The 22474-nt window shown below is 35.8% G+C and overlaps 2 protein-coding genes and 1 long non-coding RNA gene across 16 annotated transcripts in view; 1 reads left to right on the forward strand and 2 right to left on the reverse strand.

Moving 5' to 3' along the window:
- The window catches only part of LOC127158254 (polymeric immunoglobulin receptor), an 88811-nt gene that overhangs the window by 7349 nt on the left and 58988 nt on the right, over nucleotides 1-22474 (forward strand). For 4 of the 13 annotated variants that reach the window (XM_051101417.1, XM_051101412.1, XM_051101411.1 and 1 more), the window contains exon 5: nucleotides 17188-17502. The exons of 7 other annotated variants lie outside the window; for them this stretch is intronic. In XM_051101417.1, coding sequence (XP_050957374.1) covers nucleotides 17188-17502 — 315 coding nt within the window. Of the gene's footprint in view, nucleotides 1-17187; nucleotides 17503-17593; nucleotides 17891-17974; nucleotides 18275-22474 lie in introns of all 13 variants that reach the window. 2 more of the 13 variants (XM_051101419.1, XM_051101415.1) reach the window with 2 other exon arrangements.
- On the reverse strand, nucleotides 4941-11646 carry LOC127158259 (lysosomal acid phosphatase). Of its 2 annotated transcripts, XM_051101434.1 has the most exons (10): nucleotides 11481-11646; nucleotides 9688-9783; nucleotides 9495-9581; nucleotides 9234-9386; nucleotides 8921-9019; nucleotides 7306-7395; nucleotides 6603-6735; nucleotides 6043-6131; nucleotides 5834-5940; nucleotides 4943-5743 (listed from the first exon to the last, which is right to left on the reverse strand). In XM_051101434.1, the coding sequence occupies exons 1-10, from the start codon at nucleotides 11565-11567 to the stop codon at nucleotides 5560-5562; spliced, it is 1125 nt and encodes a 374-aa protein (XP_050957391.1). In that variant the 5' UTR covers nucleotides 11568-11646; the 3' UTR covers nucleotides 4943-5559. The 2 variants fall into 2 exon arrangements, with proteins under 2 accessions (XP_050957392.1, XP_050957391.1); XM_051101435.1 differs by lacking the exon at nucleotides 8921-9019 and having other exon boundaries at nucleotides 4941-5743.
- The window catches only part of LOC127158263 (uncharacterized), a 31466-nt gene continuing 23458 nt past the window's right edge, over nucleotides 14467-22474 (reverse strand). Inside the window, exon 3 of the long non-coding RNA XR_007826105.1 lies at nucleotides 14467-14674. This is a non-coding gene — a long non-coding RNA (uncharacterized LOC127158263). The remainder of the gene's footprint in view (nucleotides 14675-22474) is intronic.

Here is a 22474-nt window from a genome sequence, read left to right on the forward strand (position 1 = left end):
CAGGCAGAACGTCAAAATACCAGGTGAGCAGTCCAAAAGTAACAAAGAAACAAGGCAAAAACTATGGCAAGAAACTAGAACAAAACAATGGCAAAAACAAGGCAAAACTATGGCAAGAAACAAAACGGTGGCATGAACAAAACAAGGCAATGAAACAAGAGAAAACGCTTAGTAGAGTCCACACAGCAAAACAATACTTCACAAAGCCTGTTTGGTTTAGGCCTCCTTAAATGGCCACCAAACAGGAAGTTACCAGGGAAGCAGCAGAGGGAGCAGCAACAGGCAGTCAGTGGGTTACAATATGTTTCTCGCCAATAATTCTGAACTGGTTGTTTTTCATATTTGTTCAATTTCTGCTGTTTTTTTTTTTTTTTTCTGCTGTTCCTGCTCTGCACTGCACTACATCCTCTTCCAGGGCTTGGCCCTGTATCACTGCTTGCATCTATATTTAAAACCGTTTCTGCTATATGCTCTGAAGTGTCATATCTTCATTTTTAAAACGTGTCAATCACATGTCATTCATAGTGTGAAAACGGCAATACTGGCTTCACCCTGATCATTTGTAGTTTTGTGACTGGTCATTAGCATTGGTGAAACGGGTAAGAACATCATTTCCTATTCATTCTAATCTTTTTTTTTTTTTTTTTTTTTAATAACTATACTAAAGATTTAAAGTCAGATATTCAGATGGTTTTGTATGTTGGTTACAAACAGAAACTCTAATATGTACAGTTCTGCTTTTTGAGATAAGTGTTGTTGTATTTATCAGCTCATTGTCTCTATCAGTGTTACTGTCTTGTGATTACACATGGTTTTTATACATGGCCCATCTGGTTTAATAGATATAAACCTGTTGCACAGACCCGCATGTGTTGTGATTTGTATGATGGTGTCACACCATTTTGGTTTCACCAGAAATACAATATTGGTCAACCAACTTTACCAGCCAAAACACCTGAGAGTCAGTGGAATGAGATCAGGAGGGTGTGACATGGTTTCTCTCGGGCTGGTTGAAGATCTGACACGTTGCCATGTTTTGAATCATTTGCAAAAGCCTTGTCACATCTTAAACTAGCTCATTACCAACTAAGGACCTGTACCAACTGTAGGACTGGGTATTGTTTTTTGTGTGCTGTGGAGTTACCAAAGGCTGCATAATTGTGGTGGGAAAGTTGATAATGTGAGTCAGAGAGGGTAGCAGTGTTGGATAGATCTCCTGTAGTAGGTGGGATGGGGTCGGATATAATGGACAGGTTGTAGGACGGTTGGAACAGAGAATTTGGAGACCTTGTTCTTTATTGGGAGAGAGATGGAAGAGAACGGTGTAATATGTTTGGGTGGAGGACGGCTGTTGTAGAGAAGCGTGTAAAGGTAGAGGACAGTATAGAGACGATAAAGTTGTGAATAGCTTTCGGGTGTATGAGGTGTTGCTAATTTAATTTGGTAGTAAGAGTTCTTGGCAACTAAATCATCAGAGGAAGTGAGGACAAGAGAGACTGATGCTTGTTCAAGTCAGCTCAGTCTTGTGTCTTACTCTATTTTATTGCAGCAGCTTTTGGTTTGATGGTCAGGATATGGATAGTAACTAGGCTTACACTTGACTTAGTATACCTACTCACTGACTCCCATTCACCATACCACTCACTGAGTGCATTGCAGCATGAATAAATTATGCAATTGCTTTGTTTTACTGTTGTTGTTTTTATTTGCTAATTTTATTTACTGACTTGTGTCAGCAGTACGGAGCCCCTTAAGGGACATGGTGGTGAAAAAAATCAGAGTGAGTGAAAAAATTCAGGGTGGGAGGAAAAATATTTTTCAGATTTTTTTGCGTTCTCTCGCAAAACATTTGCGTTCCCTCGCAAAACTTTTTGCGTTCCCTCGCAAAACTTTTGCGTTCTCTCGCAAAACCAGTTGAGTTCGGACAAACACTTCCTGTTTACTTTACAGCTTGTAGTGGTTCCTACATTGCACGTTCGCAATTGAGCGACTCATAGAGTTTGATTCTGAACTTGGACTCAAGTAGGCTATTATATAAATACATCAAGGCACGATTTTGGTACATTCTAAAATGTAAAACACTGTAGGACCAAGTTCAGTACACACCTTATATACCAGAATAGCTCAGTATATAAACGTAACCCGCTAAATTGCACGTTAAGCGTATCCCCCAGAAAGAAAAATTAACGGGATAATAGAGTATAAAAGGCCGAACTCGGTATAGAGTTTGTTATACATTTTAAATGTAAGAAAGCAGGTAAACCCCGAATATGAACAGAAAGCTCTCCAATGTACCTTAGCTTAATATAAGAAGACAATGATATAAAAAGCCAACATTTTATGTTTTATTAAAAATAGGCAATTAATGAAGTAATCCATTAAACTAGTGGTTCTCAAACGTTCCAGTAGGTGGCGGCATGTCACTGTCTTAATGAGCAAGGCGTCGCGTCATTCATTCATTCATTCATTCAATAACTAAGCAAATGGTTGTAGTTATGAATGGGTGATTAATCACGGACTCTCCGAATGGTTCAAAGCTGCAGATTAATTCAGAAACGAAACACCGCTGTTGCTTGGAGACACGCCAGTTCTGTTGCGGATTTCGTTGGAACTATTATTATTTCGTTAAATATAACAAACATCATGTGTTTAAAATGTAGGCTACATTTAAAATGTCACTTAATATTACCCTTTTTGTTGAACTGCTATATAAAATAAATGTTGCATTTGCAGTCGTTTGGATATTGCATTCTCCTATTTTAAACATGAAAAACAATAACACAGGGTATTTTTCTGTATGGAAGACAGTTTATATATATATATATTTTTTTTTTTTTACAGTTTTTATATATCAGCTATTTGATCGCGCCGGCGCCTCGCAGCCTGTTCATTATTGAAATAATACACAGAATCACCCAAACAGATACAAAGTTACACTAGTCAGTTTAAATAGTCTGTATTAGTCTGTGTCGTACAGTTTGAGCACCGGTCCAATCCACTGCGGCACATTTTTGTTCACTATGATTTTTTCATGTCGATATTGGAACGTACAAAGCCCGGTTAATTTAATGGTTTAGCTGCAAATACATTGTGAATATGGAAACATTTGGATTTGTGCTGAAGGAGAGCCATACGTGAGCCCATACTTTCAGTTTCGCTTTAAATTATTTCTTTTAGTTTATTTATAGCTATAAGCTTATACCTATTATTATATACTGCATTATATTATATGTATTCATTAAAAATGAATAAGTTATAGTTTTTTGGTTTTAGTTTTTGGTCTGTTCTGAATACGGTTAAATTTAAAGGATTTGCTGTGGAGTGCTAGGCTATGTGTGTTTATAATGTTGGTATTATAACACGCTGTAGGCCTGCTGGTAGTATTATTTCTGAATAAAATGGGACTAACAGGCTACGTGACTTGTTTGTTTTATTTTTCCTTTCAAAAACTTATAATTTTTTTTTAAACAAGCAGCAAACAAATTAACCATGGTTACTATACTTAAACCATTGTAACTACAAATACCGTCTTAATTCGTCCATTAGCTTCCATTAAGCGTTTTCTGTATCCTAAAGGTTTTCTGTGGGAAGAAAAGCAAGTTGCATTTATGACTGCTTTATTGAGAGTAATGCTATTAATATTAATTTTTTTATTAGTATGAATAGCATTTATTAATACCGAATTGGGCCTCCGCTGTCACTGTTTTAGTACATTAATCCACATTAAGCGTTTTAGGATTTTCCCAAATCGTGCCTTAAACTATAAGCAATTAAATGACTGTATTTCTATAATAGGCCACTTGAGTTCAAGTTCAGTATAAAACTTATATGAACCGCTCCGTTGTGAACATACTGAGCTGAGTAAACAGGAAGTGTTTGTCCGAACCCAACCGGTTTTGCGAGAGAACGCAAAAGTTTTGCGAGAGAACGCAAAAAAATCTGAAAAATATTTTTCCTCCCACCCTGAATTTTTTTTTCACTCACTCTGATTTTTTTCACCACCATGTCCCTTAAGGGGTTCCGTACAGCAGTAACACAACAAAAAGAGAAAATAAAATAATATAATGGTTATTGTCACAATTAATAAAAATAAATAAAATTGAATTGTTACCATCGTTGTGATTCACACGCTGAATGTTGAAGTTTGTGACTTCAGCATGTCACCACAAACATTAAAGGACTGTCTCAACCCAATAAAATTTCTCAAGGTGTTTATGAAGAACAATAAAATTGTAAAAGATCATTAATACATATAAAAAATATATTAGCTAAAGAATTGGAAAGATTTAGATAATCAGAATTAGAAGGTTACCTTCTAAAAGCAACCTACTTATTACTTTTCTTCCCTTGAAATTAAAAACTATGACTTTATGTTGCATTACTGCATCAATAGGAAAAAAAATTATAAGAAAATCAAAGTTCCAAGTGCTCAACCAAACGGAACATTAATCACTATAATGGTAAGTAAAAAAAAAAAATTAAAAATAATAATAATAATAAGTAAATAAATAAATAAATAAAATAAGACACACCAACAACATTTTACGAAAATCAACATCAATTTATGAAGTCAGCTTATGTGATGTTCTCTCAAATATATAGTTGTATTGAAACAACATTCAAGATGACTTTGGGAAATGAGTGAATGTAACTAGTGAAAAATAACTGCAGATTAACAATTGCCACCTCAAAAAAAAATATTTTCTTCTTCTGTTGTTATTTTGCAAATTAGCAACATATTAGTGAACTGCTGCCTCTCACTGGTTTATTAATGTCATTGGTTTCTTTGTGGCTACTTGAATATTTTAAGTAAGCGTCATTCAAAGTAGTAAGTAAATTGTTTTACTTGCTTGAAAGTAGCTGTAACTTAAAAAAAAACCTAGTAAGTATAACAAATAAGTAAAGATAACTAATTATATCTAAGTAAGGTAAACTATTGGATTTTACAGTGTGGCTTTTTATCAAAAATTCAAGCAGAAATCGTGGAATTCTTTTGGGACAATTTACACTGGATTCCTCAGAGCGTTTTGTTTCTGGCCAAAGAAGATGAAGGCCTAGTTCATTTGAAAAGTACTGTAGATGTGCAGCATATCATCTGCAGAAATGTTTTGCTGGGATCAGAAAGACTGGTATGGAGACCAGTATCTCAATGCATTCTACTCAATATCCTTTATGTATTTATTCTCCTCTTTAATAACCAATGCCTTTGCTGACCTCTGATGATCTTTGATGAGTTCAATCATACTAATAAGAAAAATAACTTTAGATAAACTAATATTTGTTTTTTATTGCTGAAGAATGCTGAAGCATTCTACTGTAAAGACATGATTTTTCTTTCCCTTCAGCCCGAGGCTTATTCATTTCACTTTGGAGTGAAAAGGCTTTTACATTTGCTAAAAATATAACTTTTTTTAATTAAAAACAAACAAGCAAGCCCTGTCCAGATTTTAAAAGTAACGTAAACATAAGGTAACGCATTACTTTCCATAAAAGGTAACTAAGTAATGTAATTAGCTACCTTTTTTTATTTTAACTTTTAGTAACTTTCCCCAACACAGATTAGCAGTGTGTGTGGTTTCCTTTTTTATCTGACACTCTTTTTTGCCAGTCTTGTGGTATGACTTCACGTGTAAGGTCCACAAAGTCCTGTAGGGGGCAGCGCTGGGAACAGCCCGGTAAAGACACAGTGTGCAGCTCAGACGCATTAGTGCCATTGCGATAAAACATCTCCACTGAAAAATTCCTGAAAGAGCAAAGCAAAGAAAATATTTTAGATGACCAAAGAATGTGGTCTAGAAAGATGAGTTTAGGAAATGCAAAGTCAATATGTTACCCGTTCCCTTCGTGGTAAAGTTCAATTAGATGACATGAGGCATAAGGTGGCTGCAGGCCATTAAAGACATTCAAAGCTTCCTGCAGGGCTACAACTGTTGTGTCATGCTAGTGAAAAAAAGAGTTACATGAGAGAACATTACATTAAGTTTTGGCTGCATCCACATACAGGTCTGCTGATGTTTTATTTACGTTTCACACATGACTTACCGCTGAGTATACGATCATCTTCACTTTTTGTTGAGAGTTTAGTTCTGTTGCATTTGAGAGATTCTTAATGATCTGATCTAAAAGCAAGCCTGTAAATGAGAGCGTAACGACTGTTTTAACACATCAAAATGTCACAGGATCAGAGTACTACTCTTGTGTATTCCAGGTTGAATGTAGAGTGGTCCATCCATTGTTTTTTACAGAGCCATTTCCCTGTACTGTAACTGCACACTGCTTCAGGTTGCAGCTTCTCGCTCTGTTCCTACAACACTGATTTGCATATGTGTGCATAAAAGTGTCTGAGTGTTTAACTATGAAAATGCGCTGTCAAGAATCCTTTGTTTTATAAAATAACAAAAAAATACTCTTGATAATGTTTTACTCTGCGTTTTTTTTTTTTTTTTTTTTTACTCTTATTATTGTTTTAATTAATTTTGTATCATTAATTTAGCTTTATTTTTGTTGCTGTTGTTGTTCTATATTTCTGGGTATAACTGTAAGTTGTTTTGGAATGAATAAAAAAAAAAAAAAAAATACTCTGCCCAGTGATAAGCTCTTACCTCCCTGCAGTCTGCACTTCTCTTCTCTCTTGTAGACACCAAACAAAATCTGATAACTAAAGTCATTCAAGACCTTCAGTGTCTCTACCACACTTTGGTTAACCCAGCCAGGATGTGTGATATTATGTGTTTTCTGGGTAAGGAGAATATCAAAAAGAGACAGAGAGAGAAGATTATCTGATCTGACACAGTTCATAGTGTATGTCTGAGCATTTTATTGGATTTTCCCCCCATTTATTGATTAAAAGCTCTTCTGACCCCATGTTGAGAGAAATCAGGAGTAAGGTATTAGTTTTAGAATAAATGTGAACATGCATTAATTCATCTCACTCACGAAAAACAAATTTAGTATTCCTCAAAATGAATAAAAACAGTGAAATTTCCAATCCAACCATACAAATGAGCAAAAATTACTTAAGATAATCTAACATTTGTTTTCCTTTTTTTTATTGCTGAAGAGTTGACATTTTTTTTCTTCTGCATCTGCTGTACAGACGTGAATTTACTTTTCTCAAAGCCTGAGGCTTTTGGTGTGAAAAGGCTTTTACATTTGCCAAAAATATAACTTTTTATATTAAAAACAAACAAGCCCTGCCCAGATTTTAAAAGTACCGCAAAAGTAAAGTAACACATTACTTTCCATAAAAAGTAACTAAGTAATGTAAAAGTAATTAAGTAACAATAAATGCCAGATGAAACTCACCTCACAGAACAATGTGTCATACACGCTCCAAATATTCGCAATGTTGACTTTCTCCAGTCCTGTATTTTCTCTCACCATCTCTATGAAGGCCTGCACAAAAACATGATGACATCAAAATATAAATCAAGATAGCACAAAAACAAAAATTACAACTTTATACAACGATTTCTTCTCTTCTGGGACAGTTCGCCTGCATTATTAAGAGTACCACGACCAGAGATGGCAAAAGTACACACATCATTCAATCAAGTAGAAGTACAGATACTCATGTTTAAAAATACTCTGGTAAAAGTAGAAGTACTGACTACACTGTTGTACTTAAAGTGCTCTTATTATGCCTTTTCAAGTACAACCTTTCATGCAGTGTGTCATGTAGCTGTATGTGAACATAAACTATTTGCAAAGTTGTGAAGCCGACAGTGCAGGATAAATAAAGTTATTGTCTATCAAAAAAAAAAAAAAAGAGTCGGCTCACCATGGCCTGAATGAGTCATCAGGAATTTGAATCTTTTTCTGTTATGGCCACACATCACAAAGTAACACATAACCAATAAAAAAAGGATCTTAAACACATGTTGGCCTTTTGAAAAGTGTGTTAATGTACTGTATTATGTCCTCAGTACTTTGTTGGGCCTCCTTTTGCACTAATTACAGCATCAGTTGATCACATTTCTAAGACCCTATTTTTTTGTGACAGCGCCATCTAGAGGAGACCTGATTCAAGCATAAAACAAAAACTATTCATTTTTAATCTTTCCATCTTTTTTTAATGTAAGACCTGGTGTGAACTTGTGTTCGAGGCAGTGTCAGCAATCTCCATTTAGCCTATTTAGCTGTGCAAAACAGTTCATTGTTCTGCTGAATGTTATAAACTAGCATTTGTATTAAAATTATCTTACATTTATTAATGTACCAATAAACACACTAATTTGTAGCGCAATTGTTTTACTGCACTTTGTGCGTGTCACACATCAGACGTGAATGGCAAAGATATAAGTCTTTCTTTACACGAAAACTGAATTTAAAAAAAGAATATATATAGAATATATTTAAATAAATTAGGTTAAATATTTCAGTCGGGTTTCCAATGTTCAGGGTATGTTAAGAGTTAGGAGTGGGTTAGGACAATAATTAAGTGTATACAATTAAACAACTTCATATTTCTTTAAAATATAATAACATACAGAACTGAATAGCAAACGCTATTAAATAGTATAAAAAGCTAATACATACATAAATACAATAAATGAATAAAATAATACAAACAAAAAACAAAACAAAACTATAGGGTGCTAGAAATGCGGTCCTACAAACGCGGTCCTGAAACTGCAGCCTCCGGTTGTGCAGGAATACTCTTCTCACTATTTTCACAATATTTGTATTTCTGTGCCTTGACCGTGGTAGTAACTTGCTGTCTATGGAAGGACAGAAAGCTCTCGTATTTCATCAAATATATCTTAATTTGTGTTCCGAAGATAAACAAAGATCTTATGATTTGAAACGACATGAGGGTGAGTAATTATTGACAGAATTTTCAGTTTTGGTTGAACTATCCTTTTAAGTCCATAGACATAGACTGCTGCAATAAATGAGTTTTTTTGCAAGGTGGACTCACCTTATATTTTTCAGTCATGTTAACAAAAATGTCTGTTTTTTCAGTCTCGTTCATTAACTGTGCGTAACGTGGACAGTCATGCAAAGGGAATGCGAGCAGCTGAAAATTAAAAAAAAAAAAAAAACACACATAAACACACTGTAGCTGGGTCGTGTAGACATAGAAACAGATTTTAAACATTAGGAGACATTTACTGATCCTGAGGGTGTGCAAATATGACTTTATTGCTAAAGAGATGTCAGGGCTAAGTTTCCGTGTGCTACCAAAATTGTGGAGAAAAAAGTGAGAACAGAACTTCAGTGCGATGTCTTACCCTGTCTTCATCCTCTGGGACAGTGTGAACAGGTATTGGTTGCCATTTCAAATCTGGATGAAACATGTCAGAACCAGTAGGTGGGAACATGCCAGCCAGGTTCGCTTCTGCACTCATTAGAGTCCGATCTTCATCAGTACTTCTGATGAATATCTACAACACAAAGACAGAATTACTTATTCTATTTAAAAACATAAGTCTGACAACTCTATGTTTAAGTGTATTGAACATCTTTAAACAACAGTTTAAAGTGACAGTAACCTCATGCCGATTATAGCGCTCACTCAGGAATCCTGTGTAGCGTTTCTTTAAAAACTGACCCAGTTCGTAGTGCTGCTTCATTCCCTCCTGGAATGATCAGATGATTGAGTTAAAGTAATAAATGCTACTTGCATGTCACATATAATCAATTAAAACAAAGAACATAAGGTATGTGTGTGTCTGCATACCGTACCTTAGAGAGCTGTCCAAAACCCTGGGGCCAGGCACTCTCATTATTGGGGTCAGTGGGATAGGCCCTGATTGGAGATCTGTCCCCATGACGATAAAGCTACCAGAGGGGAAGTTAAATACCTCATAAGTATTGCAAATTTATGTGTGTGTGTTCAGGAGGAAGAATTGCACTGTGCAACTGTGACTAGATCAGCAAATCCAACCTGTCATTTACTCATCCTGACACCCGGATACAAGCCATGCAGTTGTCTGTAAACACATGCTAATTAAATTAGCAGCTTCAGTCGATCTCTTTATCTTTATCTCTTGTCTTTCACAGAAATCAAACATGTCTAAATGTATCACTTTCCAAACATTACATAGATGTTCTAGGAATGGATTTAATTATAGCCATGTAAATGACTCAGCTTTCTGGTTTAAACTTCCTCATCTGCAGTGACCTGATCATCATGATATACCACAAATACTTTTATTCACTTGCTTAAACCAGGTGTCAGTATCAAATGTGACTGCCCACAACATGGTTTTGAGGTTTTTTATGTAGTAAAGAGGTGAAACAAAACTTGCCCATCAAAAGCCAGGCCTTGGAACCACAATAGAGTTTACTTGGACTAAGCTTACTGGGACACCTTGTATCAAAGTCCAAAGTATTTTATTTGAACTGGGAGGTTCAATGAAAGTAACAACAACACGTCTCATCACGTGATTAACTCTAAACATTGAGCAAGCTGATAGGTTTGATACAATGTCAAACAACCAAAGTTTAAAGGGGTCATCGGATGCAAAGTTCACTTTTACATGCTGTTTGAACATTAATGTGTGTTCTCAGTGTATGTACAAATCTGCCCTTTAATGATACAAATCCATGCCGTGATTTTTAATTAATCTGTAAAAATAATATCCCCTTTTTCAAATCGAGCCAATCTCAGATGCCTGTCCTTGTTGCGTCACACCGACAGAGGACACGCCCACAATAGTTGATTGACATGAGCGTCTTACCTCAGATCAGCTGTAACAGTCCAACCTCCATGTTTTGATGCCAGAGCAGGGATGTAAGTTAGACAAGAATTAAGTGATTGTTGTGTTGCTGGATGTAATAATGAACATAGTGGTCATCATTTACTCCCAACATCTGAGCCGCTGAAGATGCAGTGGATTACATTTGTTTGTGAAGGGAATGAGCCTACATATACATATATCCGTTCTACATATATCCGTCTATGTTCACTTACAGCAGAAGTGAATCATTCAATAATCCAGCTTCACTTACAGCAATAAGTGAGTGTTAACAAGTTTTTTATGCTAATCTTTCCGAGTAAACAGGCTTTCCTCTTTCGAGAAGAGAGGGGCGGGGCGAGCAGAGCTCATTTGCATTTAAAGCAACCTCGACCAGAATGAGACGATTTTTGCAGAGCTGAGTTTGACAAGGTAGAAAGGGTGTTGTTTTACACAACCATTGATAATTTTAACTAAAGTATATTATAGCATTTTCATCAAGAATCATAACAACTTGTGGAAAATAGGCATCCGATGACCCCATTAAGTCGAGAACAAGTTGCAGAGCCAAAAACAAAGTTGGTAGCAAACAATGGTCACTCACACATTGTTACTGTTGGATACCATTTCAAACTAGACTGATATTGACAGAAGACCACTGATCAATATAATCAATGCAAAGCATTGAGAGCGAAAAAAAACTAACACTAAAACACAATTCATGAATATATGGCACATAACAAGATTGTGAATGTGAGTGAACGGTTTTTAAGGCAAACGGTTCGGTACAGTACTCACCACATTGACAAACTTGAGCGTCCTCTCTCCATTAGAAAAAAGACTGAAAGAGAAGAGAAAAGCGACAACCAGAAAAGAGGAATCCATACTTGAGGACGAGCAGCGGGAGCAGAGTACAGTCAGTTCACTGAACGATCGTTGTCTGGCTGATCTGGCAAACACAAGACGAGCCACAAGGTTATTTGGGAGCGCTCCCACTGGTGTGTCTTATTACTGATTCATAAAAGAACATTTAGAAATATGTTTTCTTCATAGAACTATAGCACAACAGAAGCTATTAAAAAGCTTGCAAAGCGTGACAAAGATTGTGCAGTTTACCGCCCCCTAGAGGAAGATATTGAACTTGTTTTAAACAGATTTAACATTCTCCAAGTGGCCTGTCTTGTTACTTGTTCAAAGAACAATATTTACAGCCATCTTTCACTATCAAATGTAAATCAGGATGTAAACTATTGAATTAAATTTGAATCTGTTAACACACTCGTTTTTGAAATATACAGTATTTCATTTCAATTTCAAAGGCTGTGTCTTGTTACTGGTTCATATTTTATTCACAAAACTATAATACAGCACATGATATTGAAATGTAAATGAATACGTCAATCAGTGTAAAGTACATACACTCTTCTATCTTCTATCTTCAATGAATGTGTCTCGATACTGATTCCTATGAGAACATTTTGATGGTGGTTTTAGTCATATAACTACAACAGAACACATACTACTGAAAAAAACAACACATGATTTTGTTTAAAATAAGTACAATCTTCTATCTCAGCTTTAAAGGCTGTGTCTTGTCACAGATTTCATGAAGAACATTTTGCAGTAGTTTTCATTGTCAAAAGTGATGCAGAAGTCACGCTATTGACATTTAAAAATAGCTAGCGAAACCTTCCAAAGAGTGTCCTGTATCACTGCCCCCTAGAGGAACATACTGCTGTTTTGACTGAGTTAATATTCTGCTTATTATGTTGCAAACTGTTGATCATTGTGATGGTATTTAATCCTATTATCCTAATAATAAACACACTGGTTTGTAGTTCAAAAAGTTGTGCCCTTTACTGCACTGTTATTCTTTTAGTCATTTACCAAAAGCAGCTAAAGAATCAGAGGTCACATACTTCAGTGTTCTGTAATAATGTAAACAAGAGTTTTATGGTGACTGTACAACTGATATTATCATTACAAAATAAATGTTTACATGTTTAATTATTTTCTTGACAATTACACCAGATACAAACAAGTTGATGTGCAACACAATGTAAACCATGTGAAGAACATGGTTGCATGAGGCTGTGTGTGATTTCCTCTGTAGCAGAAGTTAAAGGATGTGAGACCCACAAATAGGTTGTAACAAATAAGATACAAATGACGACATGTCAGAACAATGCAGGATGTGTCTCAAACAACTTCTAGTCCTTTCCTACATCCAATGCACATAAAATACCCACAATGCACCTACTTGAAATGTTGTCACTCATGTCAGTTTTTCTGTGATTCTGTGATGAATGCAGGATGATGCATTTAAACCCTTGAAACTACTGCACCGTATGTTTTGATATTAATATACCAATGTGTCATCTGTGTTTTGTGTATTTACAGCATGTTTCTCTGAATATCTTTCACACATATGTCAACACTCATCAGCTCTGTCTGCAGTGTGTCTGGGTGGATCCCATATAGAATAAGGAAGCAAAAGAAAAAAAAAAAAAGAAAAGAAAATGACAGAGGATGCGTGTGTGCTTATAAAGATCATTGACATTAATGCATTTGACAGACACTTTTATCCAAAGGGAATTACATTGTATTCAAGATATTTTGTCAGTTCTTGCTTTCCCTGGATTTTGAGCGGATCTGGTTGTGTTTGAATATAACGGAGACTGACATCAATCTGGAATGAAGACCATCATCATCATCATCATCACCATCATCATCATCATCACTCTCTGTCTGATCTCAGGTCAGTTCTTTACTGTCAATTTTGTAAAATATATTCTATTCTATTCTATTCTATTCTATTCTATTCTATTATTGATGATATATAATAACCCAGAGTAAATGAACTTGTGTTTGTCAGGTCAGGTACTTTGTTTCAGTGTGTTTGGCTGCACTGGAGGGAGTGTAATGTTCAAGTGCATGTACAAGTCTAATGATCAGCATAAAGAAAAGTATTTCTGCAGAAACACAGACTGTACGACAGGAATCAGTACTGAGACTCAGCACCAATGGGTTAATAATTCAAGACTCGCTCTGTATGATGATGAAAACAGCAGATTCTTCACAGTGTTTATCAGGAACCTCAGCAGAGAGGATGATGGGAAATATACATGTGGAAACAAGCAGAAATGATGTTACATTAGTGGTGAACAACAGTGCGTATGATACTTTATCCCTTTACTACAGTAATTATTTTTAATTATTTTTGTTTTAGTAATAATGAACAACTATGAAAAACAGTCATTGATCAAAGCTGTCTGCTTGCTTTAACCTGATTCACAATGGTAAAATAACAATAATGATTAATCATTTAAGCCGACAATTCAGATTATACAGGGGAAATACCAGCTTTACATCACTCAAACTTTGTTTGTTCATGGCAAAAAGAGAGAGAGAGGGAGACAGAATCTACTGTACGCATTTATACAGATTACTGTATGACATTTTTCATTCAGTATGTCTTGACATAGAATGACAGATCTTAGATCAACAACCATAAATATACCAAAAAACAAGAATGTTAAAAATGAACTCAAGTTACACGACACTTCATGTGTTAAACAGAGATGGCGATAGAGAGGCCAAAGATCCCCAGTGCAACTTCAATAATGCATAAAAAAAAAAAAAAAAAAAAACAATGTAAGATTTCAGTGCATGTCTCAATTATTTGTTACAATTATTTTCAGAGTCATCTTCTTGTGGGACGTCTGTTATCCGATCTGCAGATATTGGGCAAAACATCACCTTTATCTGTAAATATGATCATAAGTTTAAAACACACACCAAAGTCTTCTACAGACTGAACGTTGGTCCTGTCCATGTGCTGAACAGCTCACAATCATCACAATCATCTGAGGAGAAGTTCATCCTGTCTGACAGTCAGAAAGATCATTTTAATGTGACCATCAGAGACATTTCTACAGCAGACAGTGGAGTTTATTTATGTGGAGTGGAGAGACACGAATCAGATGATCAACCTTCAGAAACACCAATTACTCACATCACCTTCATTAAAGAGATTCATCTGAATGTTTCTAGTGAGTTAAGCTTCTTTTTGATGATAAATAAGAAATGTAAATCCTCCCTGACTGTTAATAATGTAATAAATCTATAAATAAATCTTGTGTTGCAGGTCAGATAAGTTCAGTTCAGGTTGAGGCCTACATCAGTAAATCAGTCTTCATTAAGTGTAAATTTCCACAAAAATTGAAAGGAAACAAGAAATTCATCCAGAAAGATCCATCACTGAAGATCCCTGTTGATGAACAGAATCAATGGGTCCGTCATGATAAAGTGCACATGTATGATGATACCAGTGACGGAGTTTTGAAGGTTTTTATCAGTGATTTAACTGCAGCTGATGAAGCGACGTACAAGTGTGGAGTGAATATTGCCAATGATCATCTGTTCACTGAAATCAAACTGACAATCAATCAAGGTAAAGAGCTTCTTTTTGGACACTTTCTAGCAGTTAAAATAATAATAATAATAATAAAAAAGATTTCACATTTTTAATATTATATATTGTAAGGCTCCTCCCGCTACGGCAAGCCTAGCGGTCCAGCTGAAGGTTTCTTGCGTGTAGGTTTTTCACGGCACTTCTGTAAAAATTACCTCAAACTGTTAAAATTTAGTTTCCAAAACAAAAATCTGACTCCATGAATAATTTAGTCTGACCCCAATTATGAATAATTTGTTAATTCTGGTTTGTATTCTATAATTTGCTGATCACGGCCAATTTTCTGTATAATAATTTAGACATTAGAATATTCTGGAAATCCCGTAGTCTCAATATTTCGTTCGTTAGGGACTGGTGCCACTTTCGATTTACACCCCGGCCGTGGCGAATTCGTAGACACAAGCTCGCCAGTTTCTGACTTACTCAGAGGATGCAGAGCGATTATCATATCTTAAAGTGGGCCGCGCCTGCGTGCTCTCAACAGAAAGTATATATTTCCCCCATAATCGCGAGAGCTACATCGTGTTAAGCCAGTGACAGCTCAACATCCGGAGCCCTAGTGATGTCCCCATGGCTCATCAGTCGGTACTTCCGGCGTGGGCTGCCCTGGCGCAGTCTTGAGGAAAGCACCCTACACATTAACCTACTAGAAAATCATTTCCAAGAAGTCCAGAATAAGTCAAAGTTCACATTTATTTATGCCAGGCATATTTAAAAATAGCAATGGAAGCTCAATCAAAAGTACGTTCAATTAATAAAAAGAAATACAACCTTTATAGGAAAACATCACATTTTAGTTACATTACTGATCAGCATAGAATTCAAAACCGAGAAAATAAAAATACTAACAAAGAGTCAGCATACCTGGCAAATAGAGAGAAACACGACAATCGTGCGGGAAGTTCTGGTTACAGATGCTTCCCTGAATGTTTCGCTAATCCTCTTTAAGTACCCAGATCAGAACATTACAATCATAAATTTAGCGTAATAAAACTTCACAGGACCTTTTGCTGAAGCCTAAAGTTGGGGGTGTGAAGACAGCATGTGGTACAGACCTCTTCAGCAACACCACCCATATCAGGAGAACAGAGTTTTCCTTAAGTTTCAGATCTTTATTTCTGGTCTGTTCAACTGGTATGGGACTGAGATATTATTTCCAACCGCACTGAGACCATAAAATTGATATCAAACATGAGAGGTTTCTGATTGTGAATTCGGAATATATATGTGATTGTTTTGTATGAGTGTGATAGCTTAGATCCTTGGCCTCTTCTCTGTAGTGACCTGCCCCCTGTTGCTAGAGGAAAGGATGGGCCAGGTGGTTGATAAGCAAATGGTCTTTCCTCCTGGGCCTTCCTGGATCTTCCTGTCTGATAAGAGTTTATTATTTTACGATCTCGCACTGGCATTGCGAGAGTTCCTGTGTATGTGACTTCACGGGAGGATCATCGGCTCCTACAATATTAAGGGGTGTAGGTTCTGTTATTGTCAGTCTTATTTTTTTCCTTCTTCATCTGCTATTGAGTCTGGCGGCCCATAGAACAACAAATGACAGACAAATGATTAAATTTGTCACACAGATTGAGGACAGTCTGAACATTAACCTTAGAGTCTGTAACTCAACACAAGCTGCACCAACTGTCTGCTCTCATCGTTTTCCCCCCCTCCCATTTTTAATGTACCAAAAACCTACTTATTCAAACTTGTCCTCGATTCACACATAATGACAGCCTCTTCTTTTTGATAGACCCAACCGTTCTTGTATAACAAAATTAACAAAAAGCACGCCAAATGGAGGTGGGGTGCTATTTCTGCAAAGATTTACGATATAAGGACAAAACTTGATTCCTGTTATTATGTCATTATAAGCTTGACCTGAACGTATGTTAAATAAATAAAATAAAACAAATAAAAGAGATTTAGAGCAGCATAGCATGTTAAACAACACTTAATTTTTCCATGTTGGACAGTAAAAATGAGGGGAAAAAAGTTTTTGATATTATATGATGTGCATTGTTTTTGTGTGTGTAGATCATCAGTTTAATACATCAAGCAAATCAGCTGCTGTTATTGGTGAAAGTGTGAAACTCACCTGTAATTACCCTGAGAAACACAACGAGACCATCAAACACATCTGCAAAGAGAACAACGAGATGATCTGTCGAAACATTCGTTCATCAGAGAAGAAGCGCTTTGAGTTTTCTGACAGTACAGCAGGAGTTTTTACAGTGATCATCAGTAATGTGAGCTGGAGAGATGCTGGAGTTTACTGGTGTGGAGCAGAAACCAAACACAAACATGTGACTTCTGTTTCTCTCACCAATAAACATGAACTAACATTAACCAGTATGTACAGAAATCATAAACCATACAGTTCAATAATATATACATTTATTTTACAGTGTATAAATACGTCTCCATTCTCTTTGACTATTAGTGCCTCCAGTGGTCGGACGTGAAGGAGATTCAGCTGAGATCAAATGCCCTTATGATGCAAAATATGCAAAAGAAATAAAACATCTGTGCAAAGGAAAGTGTTTCACTGAAGATGCTCAAAATATCATTTCATCAGATGAAGATAAAAAACTAAAGATTTCAGTAAAGAACGACACTGAACTCAATCTCTTCACTGTGACCATGACTGAGCTGAGAGCAGAGGATGCTGGGAAATACTGGTGTGCAGTGAAAGGCGCGTTTAACCTTCCCATTGAGCTCATGATCGTCATGAAGGATGGTGAGGCTGTTTATTTGGGATTAATCTCAGTGTTTCTGATCATTTTGTTCTCAAACTCCTCATATTTAATGTTGTGTTGTTCAGTGATCACTCATGAGGCGTCTGTCGGAGGATCAGCGTCCATCAGCTGTAAATACATCAGGAATCAAAATCAGGGTTTTTTCTGTAGAGGAGATCAGATCAATATCTGCGTCAGAGACGGAGTTCGTGTTTCATCAAATAACAGGATAAACGGCAGATTCTCTCTGACTGATGAAACCTCTGCTGGAGTCTTTACTGTGAACATCAGCAATCTGACAGCAGAGGATTCTGGGAAATACTGGTGTGGAGAGGAGAATTCTGGGTCCTTCATACTCACTGAAGTTCAGCTAAATGTGAACGGAGGTAAAACACTCTTTCATTAAAGTATAGAGTGACCCAGAAAATTTAATAAATTCAACTTTTTTTTTTTTTTTTTTTTTTATTGTAATGTTTTCCTGATTTCCTAATTACTTACAAGTAGCAATTGCAGTCTCAATACCCAGTGTTTTAGACAAAACAATAAATCACCATTTGAGAGTGTTCTGTTGTGTGATTTCAGGTTTTTCTGTGACAGCTGTGGTTTCTGTGGGTTTAGTTCTGCTCGCTGTGTGTTTAGTGCTGATGGTGTTTAAAATAAAATACAACAGCAAACATGGTGAGACACACAAACATCCTATAAAACATTTCAATATCCTGAGTTTGTTTCTTTCTGGTGGTCAGAAATACACAGCAGGTTAAAATAATCTCTCATTTTCTCACTTTCTCTTGTTCACACACAGATGCCAACTCATCTGACAGAAGAGAAACAGAAGATCATGAAACGGTGAGTTTCAGAACTGATCTGTGCTGATTATATGAGAAGTTGGTGTGTGTGCAGTACCTTTGAACTGAGAGTTCATGTTTCGGGGATTTTAATTCTTGCAGGCTCAAGAAGAGATTCAAGACTCGATCCTGAATCAAATCATCTCTATTTGACAGTACAGTTACCCACAAACCCCTCTGATGAGCTCCTGTACGCTGCCCTCAGTTTCCAGAAGAATGAAGAGTCTCTCAGTGACGCTACAGTCAGATTCAGTAAAGATGAGATTCACTGTGATTATGCAGCTGTCAAGTACAGTATCACAACAAAATAACATAAGCATTGGATTTACTATGCTATAATCTAACTATAATCGTATTAATCATTGAAAAAGAGAAATATATATATATATATATACTGAATGACACAAACCTCGGGGTCTCGGGGACACGGGGTCTCGTTACGCAAAGACTTTCCCCATTGGCTCTGGCTTTAGCCTTTTGTTATTTACTTACATTTCAAAACTAAACTTTATCAAATAAACAGTTTATAGTTGTTCTCAAATAAAATAAACTGTGCTATATAAATAAATATGCTCAGTGAGAGCAGAGTCCCAAAGCTCGTGGCCAGTGATTAATGATATAAACAGGAATCACCCACAAGCTCTCCTGAGCCGTCCCAGTGAAGTGATTTAAGCAACGGGGTCATCTCAGTTCTTGAAATTCGCAAGGTAGGAAGGGGTAGTGATGCTGAATGTAACTAAAAAGGTAAAATTTTCCTGTAAGGTCTGATTGGGGAGTTACAGACGGCCCGACGATCTCATATCGCATAATTTTATTAACTGTTTATCTGCCACGCTATTCAGCTCCAAACACACCGTGCAGTCAATTTCACTGGTTAAGGTTAGGGTCAGGTGTGGGGTAGGTTTAGGGGTTAGCATTTGTGTAGCATAGTGTCAGTTAAATCATCAAAAAACAATTTCTGTGACTGAAGAAAACATCGACTTCTATCTAAAACGTTGAACTGAAACTGAAGACAGGTTTTTTTTTTTTTTTTTTTTTTTTTTAATCCAGATAATGACTTGCTAGATTTTAAATGTATTTTATAAAATGTAAAAAAAAGTGAGATCTTGCATGATCTTGAACAAAAAAAAATGCAATTTATTTTTCAGAAAATGTTCATTATTGTTATGAAATTTATGTATAATGAGTGGTTCCCTGCATTTTTCAGAAAACATCTTGTGTATCTTACAGTACTGAGCCGCTGCAGAGGAGCAGCTCTAATGTGCTATTAAATAAAGATGAAGTACCATAGGGAAATAGTGAAAGTAACAAAAGCTTGTACAACACATTGTAACAGGCATAATTATGTGTGAAAACAACTGAGGGAAATATCTGAATATCTTGGAGTATTAAGTAGAAAACTCTTAACTGCCTTCTCATAACATGGGAAATTATTTGATTAAGAATGTTTCATCACATTTTGATAAACTGTATCTTGCAATTATCCAAAAATGAGACAAAAAGTGAAGTGTTAATTTGTTTAGCAGAAACATAATGGAGGTGGGGAGTGTAGATTTGTATGAGTGAATGTGGTTTCAGTGGCAGCCCTAAAAACAAGCACCAAAACCTTAAATTCATTGCCAGTGCTCTGATGTTCCTGATGTTGTCAAGCACAAACCTGCACAACCAGACCGTAACTGAATGGTAAACATCAGCTGCTCAAACACAAATCCACAGGCTCCTTGTTGTCCTGGTTGCTGTTAGTGTTGTGACACAGTGATGTTTGGGTACAAGCAGCTCCGACTTCATGATGCTCCAGCCAGGCCGAGATGTCTGAAAGTCCAGCAGAAAAATAAGTTGAGAAAGTGAGATCATCAGGATGAAAAGACAGAAAAGGAAGAATGAAGGAAGGAGGAAATGCTGGGGGATTCTGAGCAGTGGAGTTCAGTGGAGAATCAGCTTAAAAGTGGCAGGAAGGACGTCAGTACTGAGAGATGTGTTGAAGAAGACAAACATAAAATATCAAGAAGAATATCTAACATATTAAGTCGATTGAAGAACTGTTGAAGACAAGCTTTTTGCTATAGGGCTCCAACACCGTTATTGTGGTAATTGATCAATATGATTATTAGATTGATTAAATCGACCGATCATCAATTATACTGCTGATTAATCAGTAGGCTTTGATCTATTAAGATTTTGCAATTCATTAAAATATTCAATTCTACATATAAGTGTCCATAATTAAATTCCCATATTTTAAGGAAATTAGACATCAGACCACTGATGTAATGTAATTACAGTTGCTAAATCAATTTTTACTTTCGTTTTTTTTAGAAATTAATTTCTTAGTTTCAGCATGTTGTAATGAGTGATATTGTTTCAAATCATTAAACAGGTTTGTGCTGCCAACAACAGCTGTGGATCACAGATGAGCAGTAATAGTCAGATTTTATTTGTGAGTCGAGTTGACTGATAAGAAGAGTGAGATGAGACAGACAAGACTATATCAGAAGATTTAGTTTGGAAACATTATGCAAAATTTTGATTTTAAAAATATTTTGGGGTTTGAAAAGCCTGTTGAATTTTACATTTATCTAAGGTGATTTTGAAAGTTTTTTTTTTTAAATTTTTTGTTTATTTGATTCCACAGTGTTTGCTGATTTTTTTATTTATTTTTTTTATGTAAAAAAAGTTATTTGGTCTATATATAGCATGGTGTATTTTTATTCATTTTGTTATTAAATTAATTATTCCATGTTTAATATAAGTGCGTTTGTCATTGTACTGTTTTGTTTTTGCTGTCCATTCAATCCAGGGCTGTCAAACTCCAGTACTGGAGGGCCGCAGCCCTGCAGAGTTTAGATGTGACCCTAATTAAACACACCTGATCCTACTAATCAAGTCCTTCAGGCTTAATTGAAAACTGCATAGTATGTGTGTTGGAGCAAGGTTGGAACAAAACTCTGCAGGGCTGAGTTTGACACCCCTGTTTCAATCAGTTGATGCCGAAATGCTGCCAATTTGAAAGTGAAAGTAAAATGCACATATGCATTTACAAGCTATTGGAAAGCGAGGAATAGAGGGAAAACTCTAGTGAACTACCCCCACAAATACATTTGAATTATAATAACTAATTAAAACACACATATAGCACCTGAATAATGTCATAAAAATTTAACTATTTGCTTTCTAGGTATTTGTTTGAAAAACAGTAATCTAAATCCATTTAGTATTAATGCACAAACACTATAGCTTAAATCACAAAAAATACTTTAATTATATTTCATTACTTCTGAAATATATTTAATACATGTCTAATTTAATAACCATAATAAAGTTTTTAATAACCACTGACTCTGTATTACCTTAAAAGAAATGCTGTTTAGTTGAGTGTTTTAAAATTTCAAACTCAACCAATGTCGTGATATTGGGGGCCGGACTATTTGTTTGTCTAACCAGTAGAAAATGCCCAGGGGCTGAAGAAAACAAATCAAAACAAATCAAAAAAGACAAGATGGAAAAGCCTGATAATATGTGTTCAACTAAACATTCGGAAAAAAATAAATAAATAAAATTTTCAATAACTTTGTGTCTAAGACTGATAGTCAGTAGAATCACTTAAACTTTTCAACATCAATTAAACAAATTAACAAAAATAAATGCAGAAAATCATAATGAAGTGAAATGGGGGGAAAAATCTGCAATACTTTTGTGTCTTTTTTAAAAAAGCTTGACATATGGATGAGACTGCATGGGACA

The sequence above is a fragment of the Labeo rohita genome, unplaced genomic scaffold, assembly GCF_022985175.1.
Source record: "Labeo rohita strain BAU-BD-2019 unplaced genomic scaffold, IGBB_LRoh.1.0 scaffold_142, whole genome shotgun sequence".
Lineage (NCBI taxonomy): Eukaryota > Metazoa > Chordata > Actinopteri > Cypriniformes > Cyprinidae > Labeo > Labeo rohita.